The following is a 22,257-nucleotide window of genomic DNA, read 5'->3' on the forward strand; positions in this document are numbered from 1 at the left end:
ACCAAACTTAAAAAAAGATTGCTCTATATCATCAACTGACCTTTCTTGTACTTAAAATCTTTGCAACTGGAAATCTGTTCAAGTCATCCTGCTAAAATCTCACTGTCAGGTTCTTCCTATCTGTGAACATCAGCTAAATCCTAAGGCTTTTCTTCATATTCTGTAACTTTCCTATAAAATGTGCCCACCATTACATAATCCCTCTCTTTGGAAATGTTTTGTTTTCCTGGGCTAGCATGATATCATCCTACCTTTATTCTTCTTCGAAGATACTCACTTACTCTTTGTTAGTTTCTCATGTGAAAAGGTGTGGTATGGGCTGGCACTGTGGCGTAGTGCACCATCCCATGTGGGTGCCATTTCGAGTCTTGACTGCTCTACTTCTGATCTAGCTCTCTGCTATGGCCTGGGAAAGCAGTAGAAGATGGCCCAAGCCCTTGGGCCCCTGCACCTGTGTGGGAGACCCAGAAGAAGCTCCTGGCTCCTGGTTTTGGATCCGCCGAAGGTCCAGCCACTGCAGCCATCTGGGGAGTGAACCAGAAGATGGAAGACCTCCCTCCCTCCCTCCCTCCCTCCCTCTCTCTCTCTCTCTTTCTCTCTCTCTTTGCCTTTCAAGTAATTAAATAAATCTTTAAAAAAAAAAAAAAAGGTATGGTAACTTTGAGATCTGTCTGAAGATGTTTCACTAATACCCTTAAGAGCTGGTGCCTAACTGCCTAACTGCCCCTTCCCTTGCGTTGGATTTCATGATTCCCTGAAAACAAAGAGAATCGCAGCACTGACTGTGGGACTTGGGAGAACAGGTCTTAGAAGGCACTGCGGCTTTATCTGCTCCATCTCTCTCTTGGATCAGTCGCTGTGGGGAAGTTTAGCTGTCACTCCTTGAACACCTTCAGTGTAGACCCATGTGGAAAAGCACTGAAGTGTCCAACCAAGAGCCACAGAAGGGAGTCATCTTGGCAATGCATCAGCCATCCCCAGTAAATCCTATAGATGACAGCAGCTCATGCTAATATCTTCCCTCACGCACATGTGAAATCCTAAGCCTGACCTAACCAGCTGAGCTGATCTTTGGAAACCATGAGTTAACAAACACTGGTTGTTTCAAGCTGCTAGGGTTTTGGTAAACTTTTTTTTAAGCAACATTTAACTAATACAACAGGTGGAAGCCATGGTTATTTCCTCCACTTCTTTCCAGATGCACTCTTTTCTGGTAAACTTACTTGTTCTCCTGGCTTCCGAAGCCTGAACAAGGAAAAATGTCCATCCCTAAGATTCTAGCATGTCTTTCACATATCAGACATCCACAGTTTCCTCATCCATTAGTCTGCTCTTCCTCTTTGTATTTCAAACCGAACATACTTCAATTTTTATATTTATGTCTTCTGCCAAATTTCATCCCATTCTGATCTTTCTCATAGTTAATGGAGACACAATTCCATTTCCTTCTTAAATTGGAAATCCTAGACTCCACTGTCTTCAACTTGACTCTTAGCAGTTTGGGGATAGGTGCTGCCAATTCTTCTTTAATAGTATCTCTTGAGTCATTTCTCTGCTTTATCATTGCTTATGCCTATCTCATATAACTTCTCCTTGCCTACACAAAAACAATGGTTTCCCTGATTCCAATATTTTTGTGTCACCAACACTATACTAAGATGAAACAGTGAAATTCCTCGGGAGAGTATGAAACCAGGTTCCAAATTCCACATGAGCCCTTCGGGTTAGTTCTGTTCACTTTCTACCATGTATTCTTACTATACTCTGGCAAGATCACGGCATTTCTCAAAAACAGGCTGTTTTATTCTGTATGGTTTTTTTATAGCACAGTATGCCTAAGAATGAATCTTTTCTTCAAAGCCCAGTCTGAATTAGGTTATCTCCACCTCAGTCTTTCTTGATCCTTCCCAAATAGAATGCAACACCCTCTTCTCCATGACTACAGGATTGAGCCCGTGCTCTGGAACAGTGCTTACTACTCCTGCTTCACACTAAAAATCACATAAGTTTCCCACGAGCCACCTGAAGGCTAGTCTATGCAGGGTGAGCAGTACTGTGTGCGAGTAACAAACATCAATAAATGGAGGTGTCAGTATTTACGGTGTAATTTATATATGCCAAAATGACTAAACTTTTCTCTCCTTGTGGAAATGTTTCTTAGTGTGGTTTACTCAAAGTAACAGCATGGAGAAGTGAAGGCATCCACTGTTTTGTAATACTTTCGGTACATTCATGCAATACTCAAACAGAATGGAATGCAATGGGCTTTATATCCTGACGAATTTTAGCTGATGCAGACAAAATGTATTTCATCATTAAGTATAGTTTTGGCCCATCAAAAAAAATCAAAATAAACACAAGGGATGGAAAAGGTAAGTCACCTAACAACAACATTCTAGAACCACTGCTGGCTATGATTAGGCACTGTGGCCTCTTCTCAAATTAATTAAATTAAAGATGTAAGTTATACTTATATACATAAGTAGTACAATTAGATTTTCAGGAGGACATTAAAAGTTGGACTTCGGCTTGATATTTCATTTGCATATTTAAAACAGACCTAGGTGTTTCTTCAAATTGAAACTCCCCTATCAAGCGGAAGCCATGCACAGGGTATGTGGGATATGCCATTAAAGACCATTTCATTCAATTCCCATAAACAGAAAATGAGCAAGAACAAAAGAAACAGAACTTACCTATTGTGCTAACTCTGGCTGAAGGACTAGCTAACGCTGCTGGGACAGAGGCTTTGAGGGGACCTGCCCCACTGTTTATTCTCAGAGCTGGCATATGGGGAGAGGTGGGTGATGTGGGCGATTTGCCATCAGAGGTCTTGGGTTTAGCTGATAGGTTCAGTGGCTGTGCCACTTCATCCTGCAATGATCATTAGAACATGAGCTGTGATAAGGAAAGGCTGATCAAAAATGTCTAGAAAAACACAGGAATACCCAGTCTGCCATTTCCCACCAAATTACTCTGCTAATCAGTGATCTCAACAAAAGATCTGAACCGGACAGCGTTGGGTCAGCTGTCAACATAATGTCACGTTCAGCTGCAAATCACAGAACCTCTTCTGTCTAAGACAAAGTACATGTACACTCAATTACCCACAGAAAAATCACAATTGATGTAACCCGTAACAAATCATCTAAAAAAGTTACTCTTTCCATTTTGATTGCGTGACATTACTTAGTTCCTACAAGACTGTGACATATACAGTTTTCTTTCTTTGTTTTGTTGAACCTCCCAAAACAGGGCCCTCTATACTCTGGCCCTTGGACAAATTATCTGGAACGTTCATGATGCAGGACTTAAAGCGCTGTGATCAGAAATGCTCTTCAAGTTGCATAAAAAACAAGAGAGTTTTCTTAGAAAATACTATTTTCTCCTAAGTTTCAGGGACATACTTGTAGAATGGCTCTAAAAATGGAAAGATATAAATTAACATGACCCTCAGGTATTTGCTTTTATGTATGCGACACTGTTTGAAATCCTTAGCAAACACGCTTTCAAAATCCAGATTTGCCTTCCAGAGTTTCCTGACATGCCACAGGTGGCAGGAGGATTTGTGTGTGATCAGTTCTGCACCACTAGTCACTTCCAGTGGTCCCACCCCTGAACGGGACAAAACATAGTCTTCATTCACTTTTATGCCTTTCAATATTCGCTCTTAGGGAATTTCCTAAGCAACATGTACAGGTGCAATACAACTCATGTTTCTATCACATTAGATAAGAATCCGACAATACGAACAACACACCCTTTTTTCTTCATTGCAGAAAAAGTATTTTCATTCCTTTCCTGTGCTCCCACACTGTCTGTACATGACCGTTCACATTATATACAGTTTCACATAGGTATTAATATGGGATGAAAATCTAGTTTCCACTTAGTTACTATTTCACGAGTTGAAAACATAAATTATCTAAAATAGCAGAGAGCATCTTGTTGAAGACAGAAGAGTTTTTAATAAAATGGGATGATTCAGTGTCATGGAAACATATGTTAATGAAGGGATATATCAAAATTGCAGGAACACATTTACCAAGAAATCATAGAAATAAGTAACTTTACAAAAGTGGTAAAGGTCATATTTTAGGTGGTCTATTATTACTAGATTATTATTCAACTTTGTGGTTAGCTGCGCTTAAGGAAACAAATGAACAGACTAGGAAAACTTGCTCTTGTAATTTTTTTTTCAGTTCTGTTTTCAGAGAAAAGCACAGTTATTTGAAAATAGATGAGATAATTCAAATTGGCAATCTGGTATCATGTGAGATACATCATAAATTAATGGTCATTCTGCCAAATTTATATTGACTCATAGAATGTTGGTAGGCAGTGAAATAGGATAATTCCATGACTGACTCAATATATAATTTTGAGTTTACTCTAGCATTTAAAAAAAACTATAGGAGCAAAATTATTCCTAAATTGCTCAATTTGAAACATTTTTTGTTGAGCTCTTAGCCATAATCTGTATGTATGATGCCATGTTTGGCAGAAACCCAGAAGTTTTCTGTCCTTTTTCTGTGTTCCAGTATGAATGGGTAGTCCATGGACTAGCACTGTCAGCACCACATGGGAGCTTGTTAGAAAGGCAAATTCTCTTTCACAGAAGCTTTAGCGATGGGTTCTAGAACAAGTGTTGTAGACAGCATTCAATGAGGTACACTAAAATTTGAGAGCCACTGCCTTACACAAGAAAAATACAAAGGGAGATTATTAGTTTTTTAAAAAAAGTTTTATCTATTTGAAAGGTAGAGTGAGAGAAACACACACACAAGAGAGAGAGAGATGGAGGGAGAGAGGGAAGGAGGGAGGGAGGGAGGGAGGGGGAGAGGGAGAGGGAAAAGGAGAGGGAGAGAAATCTCCTACCCACAGGTTCACTCCTCTAATGTGTACAACAATCTGAGCTAAGAAAGACCAAAGCCAGGAACCTAGAATTGTATTTGGGTCTCAGATGTGGGACCCTACTATTTCAGCCATCACCTGCTATCTCCTAGGGTATGCATTAGCAGGAAGCCAAATGAGAAGCAGAGCAGGGACTCAAATCTACACACACTGGGGAAGCAGGTGTCTCAAGTGGTGTCTCAACTATGCATCTAATGCCTGTCCCTTAAGCAAATTTTATTAGGCATCAAAATCCTTTAAAGACATTCTTCAAATTAAATATATGACATACGGGGGCCCTGTATTGTGGCATAGCGGGTAAAACTGCCCTCAGTGTCCGTACCCCATATGGGCACTAGTTTGTGTCCTGCCTGCTCTGCTTCCAATCCAATTCCTTGCTAATGGCTTGGGAAAATCAGGAAAAGATGGCCCAACTGTTTGGGCCCTGCCACCCATGTGGGAGACATGAAGTAGCTCCTGGCCCCTGGCCCCTGGCCCCTGGCTCTGGCCATTGTGGCCATTTGGAGAGTGAACCAGTGGATGGAAAAATCTCTCTTCTCTCTGTGTTTCCCTCTGCCTTTCAAATAACACACACACACACACACACACACACACGTGAATGACATAAACCTCCTCAGGGTCAGGGAGTAGGGGGCAAGCAGGCATGGTAGCAAAGCAGGATAAGCAACTGCTTGTGCCCAACTCCCATATTAGAGTCCCAGCTACTCTGCTTCCAAACCAGCTTCCTGTTAATGGATCTGAGAGGCATCAGATCAAGTTCCCTGCCATCCATGTGGGAAACCTGGGTGGAGTTCCTGGCTCTTGGCTTCAGTCTCGCCCAGCTCTGCTGTGGCTGGCACTTGAACAGCAAGCCAGTAGATGGAAGATCCATTTTCTCGTCTCACCCTCTTAGTCACTCTGCTTTTCAAGTAAATAAATAGTCTTTAAAAAAATTAATAAAAAGACTGGAGTTGGGCATACCATATACTAGTATTAATGTGTACTTCAAATGCTACTGAGATTCAGTAGGGCAATAGGATTAGAATCCAGATCTTCTCCCTTTCTATTAAAACTAAATATGTTGACTGTCCTGTAGGGACTCTCTTGACCAGTTATTATTTTGCAGTGGTAAATAATTCAGACGTTTCCCCCCCACCACATGTCATAGCTGCTGACTACATTCTGTGTGGAACGACCGGTCCCTGATGTGACAGCCCTAGAGCCTCCTTTCCCAGCATCACAACTCTTGTAAACGTGCTGCAGGTGCCTGGGAGAAATTAAAGGAAGCTGGTCCACTTAACCATGCAAGAATACCAAAGAGGGGCCGGCGCTGCGGCTCACTAGGCTAATCCTCCACCTTGTGGTGCTGGCACACCGGGTTCTAGTCCCGGTCAGGGCGCCGGATTCTGTCCCGGTTGCCCCTCTTCCAGGCCAGCTCTCTGCTGTGGCCAGGGAGTGCAGTGGAGGATGGCCCAGGTGCTTGGGCCCAGCACCCCATGGGAGACCAGGATAAGTACCTGGCTCCTGCCATCGGATGAGCGCGGTGCGCCGGCCGCGATGCCCATTGGAGGGTGAACCAACGGCAAAAGGAAGACCTTTCTCTCTGTCTCTCTTCCTCTCACTGTCCACTCTGCCTGTCAAAAAAAAAAAAAAAAAAAAAAAAAAAAAAAAAAAGAATACCAAAGAGGATGGAATGCATTCCTAGAGTTGCAATGGAGATCACCTAGGACACAGGAAATGGGGTGTGAGTGTGTATACAGGAGCATTGGTGATGCTGATGAAGATGATGGGACGTAGGTACAGATGGGCTGAAACAGCCTATGTTTTAGCTTCAAGCACTAAGAACGACTGCACGCATGCACTGAAGATGACCATTCAGAGCATTCGCTAGTGCAAGAGACCCACTGGAACTCTTGCTACTCTTCTCCATTCCAGGCAGCACAGATGTCTCACAGCCACAAAGTGCATGGCCCCAAGGACCTGAGAACTGACAGTTCCAAAGTTGATATAAATGTCATTCAAAGTTGCCCTTTTATTCTCTACTATTGTGTGACAAGGCTAATGGTATATTAATGAGAATTCACATGCTCCATCCTTATTCTAGTCCTGTATAAATAATTTTGACCCATTACATGATATTATTTCACAATTTGGTTCTATTAATAATTTACTACTCAGCTATGACACCAAATGCCTATTATTCATGAAGAGCACAAAAATTAAAGCCATTTTCCATTGTCTATTAATTAATTTTTATTTGATGGGATGAAAATTTTAACATGCTAACTGTAATTGACATAGTCTATATTTATGGCATGCATATGAATATGACTCATAAACACTGAAATACTTTTTTCTACTTTGTGTTTACTTACAATATCTTTTTTTTTTTTTGAAAGGCAGAGTGGACAGTGAGAGAGAGAAAGAGAGAGAAAAGTCTTCCTTTGCCGCTGGTTCACCCTCCAATGGCCACCGCGGCCGGCGCACCGCGCTGATCCGATGGCAGGAGCCAGGTACTTATCCTGGTCTCCCATGGGGTGCAGGGCCCAAGCACCTGGGCCATCCTCCACTGCACTCCCTGGCCACAGCAGAGAGCTGGCCTGGAAGAGGGGCAACCGGGACAGAATCCGGCGCCCCGACCAGGACTAGAACCCGGTGTGCCGGCGCCGCAAGGCGGAGGATTAGCCTACTGAGCCGTGGCGCCGGCCTACAATATCTTTTTAGGAGAAATTTGAAAACTTAGCTGGCCTAATCCCTATTCTTAAAAATAAAACATACATTTAAAGATTGTAAGTAAACAATTTATATGTAAAGAATGTAAGTTGTTTTCAAGGTCAAGAGTACAGGAGGAAAAGACAGCATTTCTTTCAAGTACACTACCAAGCAGGGAGGGAAGCAATTTTCTTTTAATTACTTGCCAAATTGTTAAATGAGGGTGCCAATTAAAACATTTAAAAACAGCATATTTTATGATTATTTCACTTAGACACAAAGTCATGGTTAAGAAATTCGTGAATCTGTTGAGTAGCTCCAAACTTGTATATGAGTAATATAAAGTAGGCATTTAAGATTAAGTAAATGGGCAAGGTAAATGTTTTAGTTAGCAGAAGACTATTATTTACATTTATAGAGTTCATAATAAATATTCTAAATTATATGTTTAATCATTAATGCTATCAGATAATTAATAATTTCATGCAGGAAACTATAGCTATAGAAAATTCTGAGGAAAACCAAGTTTTTGGACCCAACATACAACACTCTTATTTTATACAACTATAATCCTAAATTTAAAGATACTGATCAAATGTAATTTCTGAAATTCAGACCTAACCATGTAATTCCACATAAAGGCTGTACATAAGAAATTCGTAAGCTTAATAAACCACATAAAGGCTGATATATAAGCAATACAATGAACAAATATACAATTTGCTTTTAAATTTTAATTAAAAAGCAAAGACACAAATAACTGACTTTGGTAACTTTTTTGTGTTTCTCTGATCTCTACATTATAAAGCATTAAAATTTCCTTTGTTGAAACCATATTAATGGAACATCTCTTTTTTAAAAAAAATAAATTGTTTATTTATTTGAAAGGCAGAGCAATAGAGACAGAGGGAGAGACAGTGAGATAAAGAGATCTTCCATGAGCTGGTTTACTCCCCAAATGGTGTAACAGCCAGGTCTGGGCAAGGCTGAAGATAAGAGCCAGGAACTTTCATCCTGGTCTCCCACATGGATCTCAGGGCCAAAGCGGTCTGAACCAGCTTCTGCTGTCTTTCCAGGTGCATCAGCAGGATGCTGCTTTGGAAGCAGAGCAGCCAAGATTTCAAATGGCACTCCAATATGGGACGCCAGCATCCCAAGTGCTGGCTTATGTGCTGTGCTATGATACCATCCCTAATTCCATTACCCTTTTAGAAAAATCTGCCATATGCATGGGTCAAGAAAGTAAGGTTTTGAACATCTCCATACTCTTCCAAGTTTTAACAACCTATTCTTGAATGCAATGCCTCTGAATAAAATACTGGTTAATCTTAGTTGTCTAAGAATTAAAAAATAAGTAAAATCTAAATAAAATATCTCACTTTAACATCAGTTTGTGGTGACAGTAGTAAAGTACTGCAGAGGCTGGAATTAATTTGTATTCCAGCCTATGGCAATGCCTTACACATAGGCAAGTAAACAAATTGAATAAAGAAAGAACATGACCCACATATGTAAGCCTGAGATGCACTGAAGAAATGCCAGCTATCATGGACTCCAGAGATGGTTCCTCATAAACTATACACTGTAAATTAACTATAAACAGTTAAGATACATTTCATTTAGATGGCTTTCAAATATTATATTTATTTGATGAACAATATTCTAACATAATTGTATACAATTCCTCATTTTAAAATGTTCTAAGACCAAATAACTTAGAGAAATCAAACAAGATGATTAGAGAAATGGCGTTCTCTGGAATTCTGTACAGTTCTTGCTCTTCCCCAACTTCCTAACTTTCCATGTCTTTACTCTGAAATTTTAATAGAGAACTAGAAAATAAGAATACCAGTCTCCTAAAAAAAGTCCTCTAGTTTTTTCCCTGTTTCTATCCTTTCCCTTCACGATATGGAAATACTCCATATATACATCACTGGAACACAAAATGTGCCACTGTGAATCTGAAAATTATCACACAGAATAAAAATTTATCTATTTCATTCTCATTATGTAATTAATAATCTAGTTCATGGCATATCACAGTTTTCTCCAAATTCCAGGCCCTTAAATATTTACCTAAATTAATTACTGGAAATCAAACATTCATTTAGCAGTTAATATATTTACACCACTCTATTCAATCATCCATCTATCCATCACTGATTGAAGGGTATTTCCATTACTTATTAACAACTGTTATGTGCTCACCATTAGAAAAACACAATCAACTGACATCTAGGTATGTGGCTTTTGGGCTTTGGATTTCTATGGTCAATAATAAAGGAGAAAAGAATAGAATTTAATTTTTCATTAAATCCTATGTATAGATAGATGCACTATAGTATAGATAGGGAACTCCGAATTTTTTAACTGAGTTCCTGGATGACACTTATTGTATACATTTATACAAATACTTTTATTAATAACTATACAATGAGTGAATTAAAATATATAATTTCAGGCTTCTTCCTCTGCTTGATTTGAAAGCTGCGATTGCCTCCATAGTTATCATGCTTACGTAAAGTGCATATAATACTAGCATATGGGGAATAGTAAAGGCACCCATGAACCATGGTGTACAATTAATCATGCTGCAACCATCGTCCCCTTTAATGAAATAATCATACTGAATTAAACAAGGAAGCTCCATGAGAGCCTGCATTGCATAACGTGCAGGCCTGCTGCGCCTCTCTGCCCTAGCTCCCGCTCAGTCGGTCCTGCTTGCTCTTCTTCTACCCCTGTGCCATGGTGGGAGCCCTCTTCAGCTCCCCCACACAAACTGGCAGTTTCTTTCCTACAGTTCAGCAGACGTTCCATACAGGAAACACAATAAAACTAAAGAGAAATATTATGAGGATCTCCAACAAAGATTGGTATATTGATTGATCTTTCCTTCATGAAGAATGTGGAGGAAAAAGAGCCTTAGATTTATGAGTAGGAGAGTCAAAGAAATATAACGTGACTATAACCATCTTAAAATTATTTTCTTAGCCCCTGACACATCAGGAATCCTACTCATTGGGCTGTCCCAACTCGATACTTTTCAGTAGTTCCCCGAAATCAAGTCGCTCACCTTACAGAGCACATGGTGTTGAAGTTCCTTTTCATGAACAAATGATTACTTCTGGACTTAGAAATGCCTTGCTAACCAGCCAGAAAGAGCTTCAGGAATTCCTTGACAGGTATGCTTTTGCTGTGTTAACATGAGAACTAGACTGGACTGCCATTTAAGTGCAAGTCTTACCTTAGTTAGCTGACGGTAAGAGCTTTTGGCTCTTCACTTGCTTTCCTTATTTTGCCATTTTGCACGTTCATTTAATATGTACCTGTTTCTTTAAAAAGTGGGTGCCAGTAGGGACCAGTGTTGTGGCACAGCAAGTAAAGCTGCCACCTGTGACTTCAGCATCCTACATGGGCACTGGTTCAAGTCCCAGCTACTTCACTTCCCATCCATCTCCCCACTAATGAGCCTGGGAAAGTAGTCTAGGAAGGCTCAAGTGTTTGGAGCCCTGCCACCCACGTGGGAGACCTGGAAGAAGCTCCCGGCTTCTGGCTTCAGCCCAGCCCAACCCTAGCTATTGTGGCCATTTGGGGAGTGAACCAGAGAATGAAGATCTCTCTCTCTCTCTCTGTGTCTCTCCCTCCCTCTCTCTACAACTCTGCCTTTCAAATAAATGAAAAAAAAAAATCTTAAAAAAAAAATGGTAGATGCCAGTAGAATGGCTGGGAACAATTACATCAACGTGGTAATTAATTATTATTTTTATATTTAAATTAGTAGTCCCTAATCAAAGTTTTTCAAATAGTACCCATCATTTTACTTGTTGTGTAAAATGCCCTTTGTTCCCTCTCCATTAATACCTTAACAGAGTATTACCCTTATTGTCTTTGATGATTGAATGTCTCAATACTCTGAAGTATACACAACACACACACACACACACACACATTTGAAAGCAAATAGGGGAATGGACAAAGTGTGGCTTCTGGAGCAGCAATTACATTACACATTCATTTTTTTTTTTTAACAACAGCAACAAAAGTGCTATGAGATACCTTAACAAAAAGTGCCATGTTTTCTACATGCAGTCATTCTGTGACAGCCACCCTTCCAAGGTGTCCTTCAGGAATTCCTGCCTGCTAGTGTTTATGCCCCTCCTGGGTTGTCTCTCTCACAGTGAATCGAGCTGAGCTGTCCAACCCTTAGGGTGCTGCGGGAAGGAGAGAGCCTGAATTCTGATGCTAAGTCATGAAAGACCTGCAGCTTCTCCCTTCCTCTTTGATGGATTGCTTGCTCTGGGGCAGTTTCTCATCCTCAGCATTATTGATACCTTCAGCTGAATAATTCTTTGTTTTGGGAAGCTGTCCTATGTACTATGGCCTCCACCCATTAGAACTAGATGCGTGTAGCAGCCTCACTCAAGTTGCAAAAACTGAAAATATCTTCAGGTATTGATCAAATTACTTCAAGCTGAGAAAACAGGCTGGGAGGTGGGGGGAGCCAGCCACCATACTCTGACGACAAACAGTTTTATTTGTAATAAAACTTGTGATACTTTATAGAACCAGATGTCATTTTTTATACTTTCCTTCATTTTCTTGCAGTATTTCTTCTCCCCCTTCCTTTAATCTCTAATTTAGCTTTAAGACTAATTTAAGAGTAACTCTCTAACCTCTATTATTTATTTTCAAAAATATCCTGTATAAATACAGTTTCCATGTGAGTATTTACATAGAAGAAAGTGATAGAGAAGACCTTTGGCCCATAGTCCTAGATTAAAATACACTCATCGAAATGCTGCAGAGTGGATTTTTGTTAACATATTTAAAGAGGAAGAATGGTAGGAAAACAAGCATCAACAATAATATCTGATGAGCACAGTTCTAACATGAGCCAGTATAAAATGTATGATGTTTCAGACTCAACTTTGCTTAACCTCTGGTCCCCAGACAACTTCAAACTTCTAGTAATAATAGTTATTTTGTACTATGGCATTCATTACAACTGGATGACTGCTATTATCTTTAAAAATGATTAACAGTTCTTCTACCAAGAGGCTAAAAGGAAGCACAGAAGAGAAGAATTGATGTTAATAATCACACTAGTTCCTCTTGTTAACCTTTAAATGTAAATCTCCCAAAAGCTTTTTAAAAATGCGTTAGAGAAATTAAAGAATTGGTCACTCCAAATATAAGAAAATGTAATGTGTTTTTGACACCACCTGATCAATTCTTAAACTTATGATTGCAAAGCATTTGTCACTGTTATTTTCCTGTTATTCCCACTTTGAAGATATGTGTTAAAAACAGCTAAGAACTACAAAGCAGCCAAATGATGGAATGGAGAGGGGAAAAAACAGGTACTCACAAAGCAATAGAGCTTTACATCAACTCTCAGAGATGCAAGCCATGTGAATCAAATTCTATGGCCATCTCTGTGCTGGGTATGACTACCTGAAGTTTATACCTGAAGGTATAAACTGAGCACACCAGCACTTCTACCTGAATCTACAAACATAATTAATTTCAAAAGGACAGCAGGACAATATCATTATCAGCAAAACAAGTTGATGCTATATGGCTTCTAAGAGAAGTTAAAATATCCCATGGGGGTATGGATAACCTATTATACAGAGCAAAAACAAAGCAAAAAATCATTAATGAAACTCTTTTTAAAGAAACATTGATGATTTTGACACACAACAAAACCAAACACTTTGGAAGACTCTCAGAGGGCTCGAAAATTTACTGTAAAAATTTCCATGGTTCTTAGAGATTGATGCTTCCCTAGGTAGCAGGAAAATCCCAGTTACAAGCAGGTCAACCATCTTTAGGTAGCAAGCTAGGAGAACTGGGGAGACGAAATAGAGGATACTTAATACTAACTCCAGTGAATTAGATCTTGGGCCTCATTTCTAATGCCTAAAAGACATAAGCATACAGGTTCTAATAGATACAAACACCGAAACACTCTGGTGAGCCCACGATGACTGATATTTCATACTTACTGATGGTTATGACAGCTAAATGATGTATTTGGGAGACTTGTGTGAAGGCCAAACTGTCTATGATACAAAACCTTGGGGAAGGATGTATGTGTATGTGGATGTGTGTGTGTATCTGTTTGTGTAACAGACATAAAGAAAGAAAAGTTTAAGGAAGACTAGTGCTACTAACTCTAACAGTCATACTAATCTATTTCATTTCAAAATAATCAGATTACAAATAGTTGAAGGAAACTATTCTTTGAAGATATCTTCATTGATGATCTGAGTAGTCCTACTTTTTATTATATAACATTCTTGAGGGTAGGTATTAGAATATTAATTTTTAATCACACACATATGCCTTGCATAGAAAAAAATAGTAATTACAAAAAATAATTCAGTTGATAGTTGAGATCAATCAACTACAAATTCAGTTTAAATATTTATTTTGGGGCCAGCATTCTGGTGGAGCAGGTTAAGCCTCTGTCTGCAACACTGGCATCCCATCTGAGAGCTAGTTTGAGACCTGGCTTCTCTACTTCCAATCCAGCTCCCTGCTAATGTGCCTGTGGAAGACTGCCCAACGGATTGGGCCCCTGCACCCATGTGGGAGACCTGGAAGAAGCTCCGGGCTCTTGGCACCCAGCTCTAGCTATTGCCGCCTAAATGGGGACTGAACCAATGAATGGAAGATCTCTCTCTCTCTCTTTCTCTCCCCCGCCCCTGGTCTCTGTAACTCTGCCTTTCAAGTAAATAAAAACTAAATCTTAAAAAAATATTCATTTTCTTTTTATTTAAAAGGCAGAGAGACAGAGACAGAGAATGATCCTCCCTCGGCTGGTTCATTAACCAAATGCTTGCACTGGCTGGAACTGAGCCAGGCTGAACCCAGAAGCCTGGAACTCAAGCCAGGTGTCTCACATGGGCGGCAGGGATCCATCTACTTTAGTCATCACCTGCTACCTCCCAGGGTGCACACTGGCAGGAAGCTGGAATGCAATCAGCAGCATAACCAGGACGTAAACTCACGCATTCTGATACAGGATACAGGCATCATCAAACTACTGCATCAAACACCCATCCCCTAAGTTAACAAATTCAAATCTTTTCTATTGTTCTCTTCATTTCATTGCTTTTCTAAAACATGCTTGACATCTGCACACAATGCACTTACTGTAAACTGAGCAGACAGACTCATGAATGACAAAAAAATGCATCGAGGCACAGCCAGCACGAAGCCTCCAGTTCGGTCTACAAATGGATTCTTCTTACCACTTGAACTGCATAGCTCTGAGACTTCCGAACTCTGCTCCCTTTTCTTCCTTTCACCTGAGAGCTGGTTTTCTGTGTCTGGGATTCATTCTTTTCTACTCAGGGATGTCAGCTCTAAGCTATTGTCAAGAGCTCCTAAGTGACAATCTTCCCATTAATTTAACTTGAAACGTTACTGGGTCACCACGTCCAACCTACAACTCTTTTCATTCCACTTATTGTCAACAGAGAATAGGTGGCAGTCAAAGGGTAAAAAGTCCAAAGATAAGTACAAATAAAATTTGAATGCAAAATTCACTTCTCCCATCTCCTCTCGCTTTAACTTACACTGCTTGCCACCCCCTAGGTTAAGAACAGTATTAGCAATTTTCCTTTCTGAATATAAAATGAGAAGAGTTATGCCATCTGCCCTGGTCTCACTTTTTTTTTTTTCATGTGGTAAGTTCATTTTTAAATTTCTTCCATAAGTATCTTTTAGCAATACTTCCAACAGAGTGATAGGTCGTGAGAGAGAAGAAATTTTTACTCCAGTTGGTGAAGCAATACACAGACACTAAATGATAGAAGATTATAAGGCGATGCTAAGTTGCTATGAAATTTCTATAAAGAAATATTGCTGTGATTAATCCAAAAAGAGTGTCATGAAGGATGTTCTTTAAAAATGTATCTCTTGCATTTCATTAAGTTCGGATTATTTAGACTGAGTTCTTTGTCACGAATGTGATTAATTCACTAGTCCAGGGCTTGGATGTGGATTTTAGGTGTTCAATTTAAATGTGATTTTTGGAACTTTTCATCAAGTTATAATTTTCTTATTCTGTAGATCCTCAGAAGACTTTATTTTGAAAAGTCTGAACACAGAAAGATATCGAAGATGTGAGTTATTACAACATTAAGTCCCATAACATTTTGTTACTTGAGATTAGATGATTTTTTTTACTAGAAATAAAAGCTATTTTCCTTTCCCCAATATAAACCAAACAAGGCAGTTATGTTCCAGTTGTAACTGACTTAATGTGTTTTTTCCTTTCTACTGCTTTTCTAATTAATTTGTTAAAGAGTGAATAAAAGAGAAGGCGTGGTATACATCAAAGTGAATATGGGAACTATGCAGTTTGTACCTGGGAACTTCTCCCTATTCCTAAGGAAATTCCAAAGAATTTCACAATGCAATTTTGTCACGGAGAGAACTAGTTTCCAAATAAGAAATAAATGCTTATAGCTGAATACACAGCTGGTTCCATAAAAAAGGAGGAAATAAATAGTATCAAAGATATGAAAGTATATTAAGTGTCATAACCTAAACACATATTTTTAAAATAATTTCAATAATGATATGGCTATTCACTTTTAGTGCTGATTTTCTAAAACTATGTACTTTACTCCCTGAAATCTCGAATTTACTTTCTAAGTTACAAAGCGCCTTCTTTTCTTAGTATTACAACAAGAGTGTGAGGTATCTTCAACCCCCTTTACACAGAAAAAGACACTCAGGATAGACATATTCAAAGATTTGTCAGTCACTCCATCTTTACCAAGTCTGGAATTGGAACCCATTACATAGGGATGTAAGCCACAGCAACTTTTCAGGGTTTTGGCCCTCATTTACATGCCAACAGGAAAAAGAATCAGTAAAAAATAATTTTTTAAAAAAAATCAGACTAACAACTATAATCATGACGTTTCTCCTGAATCTTGAAGAAATTATTTTGCTCTATATGAAAGGAAATGAGTAGTGCTCAATTTGGTTAAAACTCATCTGGATACTTCCAAATTTTTTATGATATCAATGCATGAAATATTTTAGCAAAGTGGCTACAAGTGAATTCCAAATGCACTCATACATCTGAAGTTCATATCACAAATACAGATTTCAAGTCAATGCTATAGACATTCTTAACACTATTATGTGAAAGGGTTTGCTTTGCTTCAACATGAAACAAACATCAATTTATATATATCCAAATCCTTTCCAGTCACTAAGAGAGGAACTAACGCCAAGACATGATCTTCAGCCCACCTACTGGCTTGACCAAAGGTAACAAATCCATGCCAGGTTTATGTCAAATGAGTTGTGTCAAAGGTTACCCACAGGCCATTTTATAATGATTTATGGCTAATGTCTGCCAATCTCTTTATTTTAATGATAACCTCAGTATAGTCATGAAGGCCTTCTTAGTCTTCATGGCAGTGACCAAAAGCAACTGATGTCTTTATAGAATTCGAAGGTCAGTTTTTACACAGGAGACAAAATATTCTTTCTCAACATACCAAAAATGTTTGAACTTGATAGTATGTTCTGCTCATGGGTTTTGTAACATTACATTCAAGGTACAGGCCAAATACAATTCAAATAAATAAAAAAGAAAAAGCTTGGAATTTAGCATCAGGTGAGAGTTTTATTTTAATTATAATGATCTTGACTTTGTGAAAAGCTCTAACAGCATAAAGGTTCTTAAGTGTCTGCATTGAGTTAAGCATATCATGAAGCATGAGGAATCACAAGATTGATTTATCAGATATTCATTTAAGAAATTGTCAATTAAAATAATTAATGTGTGTGAAACTCAGCTGTAAGGCCTCAAGTTTAATTTTCCCTGCCCATAACATTAAAAGAATAATACATTTCACAGTCTTTGAGAGCATAAAAGATGTTATATAGCAACTATAATGACATCATTACAGAAGAATTTAGATCCTATGTTTTAAACTGAACTAAGGAAAAAGACCAGTGTATTTGCCTGAGATTTTTACCTTACTTTAAATGTTGCTTTGTTTCACTAACTGCCAAGTAAATAAATTTGTATTCTTCATTTCTGTAGAATGGGATGAAATATATAAATACATAATACATATATGTATATATGTATTGAAGAACTTAAGTATAAATACACATGAGTGGGCTTCAAAGAGTTTGTAGAAAAATTGAATTAAAAACTAAGTTTTGAGGCTGTCATTGTGGTGCAGTGGGTTAAAGCCCCAGCCTGCAGCGCCGGCATCCCATTTGGATGCCAGTTCAAGTCCTAGCTGCTCCACTTCTGATCCAGCTCTCTGTTATGGCCTAAGAAAGCAGTAGGAGATGGCCCAGGTCCTTGGGCCCCTGCATCCACATGGGAGACTTGCAAGAAGCTCCTGGCTTTGGATCAGTTCACTCTGGCCTTTGTGGCCATTTGGGGAGCAAACCAGCGGATGGAAGACCTCTCTCTGTCTGGCTCTACCTCTCCCTGTAACTCTGTCTTTCAAATAAATCAGATAAATCTTAAAAAAAAAAAAGAGATAAAGAAAAATAAGTTTAACTTGTATCCTATATGGGTGCCGGTTTGTGTCCTGGCTCCTCTACTTCTGATCTAGCTTGCTGATAATGTACTTGGGAAAGCAGCAGAAGATGGCTCGAGTGCTTGGGCACCTGCAACCATGTAGGAGAACAAGAAGCTGTTCATAGCTTCTGCTTGGCCCAGCCTTGACCACTGTGGCCATCTGGGGAGTGAAACAGCAGATGGAAAATCTCTCTCTCCCTCTTTTTCTGTATAACTCTGCCTTTCAAATAAATAAATGAATACTTAAAAAAAAAGTAAGCTTATTTTGGTGAAAAACAAAAATACTGCAAAACTGTATACCTGTGTAATAAATAATTACAATATTTGGTAGATGATCATGAAATTGTGAATACCCCTAAGTATGTCTAGCTATGGGTAGAATATTTCTCTGCCATCTTTAAACTAGCTTATTTGGCATAAAAGGACTAAAGGAAGATAATCTTACAAAGATTATCAAAAAGAAGAAAAAAATTTTTTTAAAGATTTCTTTGAAACAGAGGGTTACAAAGATGGAAAGATACAGAAAGATCTTTCATTTGCTGATTTGCTCCCTGAATAGCCACTACAGCCAAGGCTGGGCAAGACTGAAGCCAGGAGTCTGGAAACTCCATCCAGGTCTCCCACATGGGTGGCAGAGGCCCAAGCACTTGGGCTGAACTGATCTGAAGCCAGGAGCCAGGAGCTTCTTCCAGGTCTCCCATGCGGGTGCAGGGGCCCAAGGCCTTGGGCCATCTTCTACTGCTTTCCCAGACCATAGCAGAGAGCTGGACTGGAAGAGGAGCAGCTGGGACCAGAACCAGTGCCCATATGGGATGCTAGTGCTTCAGGACAGGGCTGTAACCCGCTGCACCACAGCGCCAGCCCCTCAAATAAGGTTTTTTTTTTTATTTTTTTTTTATTTTTTTTTATTTTTTGACAGGCAGAGTGGGCAGTGAGCGAGAGAGACAGAGAGAAAGGTCTTCCTTTGCCATTGGTTCACCCTCCAATGGCCGCTGCGGCCGGCGCACCGCACTGATCCGATGGCAGGAGCCAGGATCCAGGTGCTTTTCCTGGTCTCCCATGGGGTGCAGGGCCCAAGCACCTGGGCCATCCTCCACTGCACTCCCTGGCCACAGCAGAGAGCTGGCCTGGAAGAGGGGCAACCAGGACAGAATCCGGCGCCCCAACCGGGACTAGAACCCGGTGTGCCGGCGCCGCTAGGCGGAGGATTAGCCTAGTGAGCCGCGGCGCTGGCCTTCAAATAAGGTTTTAAGAGGCAATAAGGCAATAAGGTTTTGGGGGCTGGTGCTGTGGCACAGCAGATTAATCCACTGTCTGCAACACCAGCATTATATTTGAGCACTGGTTCTAGTCCTGGCTTCTTCACTTCTGATCCAGCTCTCTGCTTATGCACCTGGTAAGGCATCAGAAAATGCCCCAAGAAATCTCAACCAATGATGTTTTGGAATCTTAGAAAACTAACCCCAGAAACCTGATATATGAGTAACACTTCATTACCTGTTTTTTTTTGTTTGTTTGTTTTTGTTTTTTTTTAAGAAATGATATAAAGTGGCAAAGAAATATGTTGCTGGGTTTCAATCAAAATGTAAACTTTAGTTTATTGCTTGGAAAAAAAATCAGCAACATGCCTGTTTCCAAAGGAAGACATTCTCATCATGCTTTTTCCCTTGAAGGTATCGCATTTAGAATAGTTGTACATGATTAATGGTACATTTTAAAATTATCTAATTTTTAAATAAGATTCAAGTACATATGAAAAGAGCATTTTTAAAAATGCATTTCAATATTTTTCTGATTAAATTCTCAATATTGCAGGTGTCCAAAATGCTAGAAAATAATGTGATTATACAAGAAGCTCAAAAGTTTCTTTATAATAGTAAAAAACCTATTACTGAATGTAAAAAAAAAATTATACAGACACATTTTCTTAGATGTTGTTTAAATGTACCTGCAAAGACTGACATAATGAAAACTATGTTAAGTAGGGTTCAATTTATATTATTAATAACTGTGTTAGCTGTTATTAATAAAACTGTGTTAATAGGGGTTCAATTTATATTATTAATAGTGAGTTTTTATATAACACAAATGTTTAATCTAGTGAACATTTACTGATAGCATATTAAGGGGCAATGGATCAATGAACTGTTTCAATATGATCCATCTTATGGAAGTGATCTCTCCATCACTGCTTTTGCTGCAAGTTCATAAATTATAGTCCCAGATACAACAGATCAGAATTCTAGCTCAGTGAACTCTGAGAACGCTAATAGAAAAATCTAAGCAAAATTTTTTTAAAACCCCAAAATTACTCCCAAGTTCTCTACAAACTGGAGCAGAACCACTATGATTTTAAGATAAGTGACTCCACTATTTACATGAAAATGTGCACTAAAAATCCCATTATTTGACCTAAAATTCTTTTCTTGCCCTGTATTCATGGAGAGTTGACCTGAATATTGAGCTCCCACTGACTTAAAATGAAACTTTGATCCTCAAAAGAGTTGCATAAAGAAGTACAGAAAACACAAATCTGTACCTATTTAAGGACATTTCTGTTGCTGTCATAGTGCTTTTTTAAACATACTTCACAACACTATTTTTTTTTCTTATGTTATTTTAAGTGCTCCTGGAAATACCATAAGAGAAGAATTTTTACAGTATTTCATTCTTTCTATTTCTGGTCTAAATTTCTTTTTCTCCTATTTATGAAATACCTACACTGCCAGAAGTCATCAAAATTGCACATACAACAAACCTAACAGCTCAAATTATATAATAAACTCACAAAAGTAAGATTCCTTGGTTCTTGAAAGATTCAATTTAAAGGAAAGCACCCGGTGGAATCCGAACACCGATAAATGCTCTTGCAAACACTACAACAGACCTTTAATAAAATGTAATCTGTGATTAGATGAAAATATGATGCTATTAACTTTTTCTGATGACTGGCAAACAGTGGAAGGAAAATAGATTTTTATTAATCTGAGTATACCTTTTCCCCATTCATATTATTTTGATAATGCAAAACTTGAAAAATCAAATTTTAACTTTATTTTTTCTAAATGTAAGAATCTGATCTTTATCCTTTGGAAAAACCAAAATTATGTTTCTTAAATTGTTAGATTCTGAGAAAGTTACCCAATAGAAATCATTTATAGTCCAAAGCTGGAAATACAATTACTAAAAGCAGAGGGATATTACAATTTTAAGTGTCGCAGCTCACAAGAGAAGATGTATTCCTAAGAACAGTCCAATTACATGCAGGAATTTCAAAGAATTCATAGGAAAATTGAATGAAAATTAATTTTTGTGAAAAAAATTTGAAACCCATGTATACTTTCAGCATAATACCATTTCCATGAACTTTCTGAAGACTGCACCTTATCTACAGAGGTCAGAGCTAGGCAAGGGGAGCACTTCCCATGGCAGCAAGATTCAGGCTTAGGAGAATTCCCAGCTATTCTTGATTTGTAGAAACTTTCATTTTCGTAGGCATGCTTCCTTCAAGCAGCACTCTGAAGATCGAGTTCTCAGCAATATTCAATATTCTGGGCTGTCAAGAACATACTTTTCAAGCTTAATATGCATAACACTAAAATTCCAATGAGTGAAATTCTTATTTCAATAAAGACAAATTTTCAATTAAGAGTTTAAACTTTTCCTTATGAAAGTCATTCCATATTTCAAATGGGTATTCTGTTTCCTATATTCTGAAACTTTAGTGTGTATCAGATAAGAAATACATGCTTGCAAATTCCTCTGATCCTATTAGCAAAACTGAAACAGTAATTCACAAACACTGAATTATACCACCTAGTGCATCTTCTAAAGACCTTTTTTTTTTTTCACATTTAATATTACTGAAGTCATAAAATTTCTGGCCTTGGCCTACTACACTATTAAGAATGTGTTCTTCAGTTGATTTTTAGCAGTGTTGAGAAACTATATGAAATTGTGATAGGAAAACCTTATTATCAAGATTTTGGACAGGTTCTGGATTAAAAGTTTCTATTGTTGGCTGGTGCCGTGGCTCACTAGGCTAATTCTCTGCCTGCAGCGCTGGCACACCGGGT

At 38.7% G+C, this 22,257-nt stretch overlaps 1 protein-coding gene across 37 annotated transcripts in view; it reads right to left on the bottom strand.

Moving 5' to 3' along the window:
* SOX5 (SRY-box transcription factor 5) overlaps positions 1–22,257 on the bottom strand; it is a 1,100,902-nt gene that overhangs the window by 45,330 nt on the left and 1,033,315 nt on the right. For 35 of the 37 annotated variants that reach the window (XM_070049491.1, XM_051850857.2, XM_070049490.1 and 32 more), the window contains one exon: positions 2,697–2,874. The exons of the other annotated variants lie outside the window; for them this stretch is intronic. In XM_070049491.1, coding sequence (XP_069905592.1) covers positions 2,697–2,874 — 178 coding nt within the window. The remainder of the gene's footprint in view (positions 1–2,696; positions 2,875–22,257) is intronic. 37 annotated transcript variants of the gene reach the window in all.

Source organism: Oryctolagus cuniculus, chromosome 9, assembly GCF_964237555.1.
Source record: "Oryctolagus cuniculus chromosome 9, mOryCun1.1, whole genome shotgun sequence".
In the NCBI taxonomy this organism is placed as follows: domain Eukaryota; kingdom Metazoa; phylum Chordata; class Mammalia; order Lagomorpha; family Leporidae; genus Oryctolagus; species Oryctolagus cuniculus.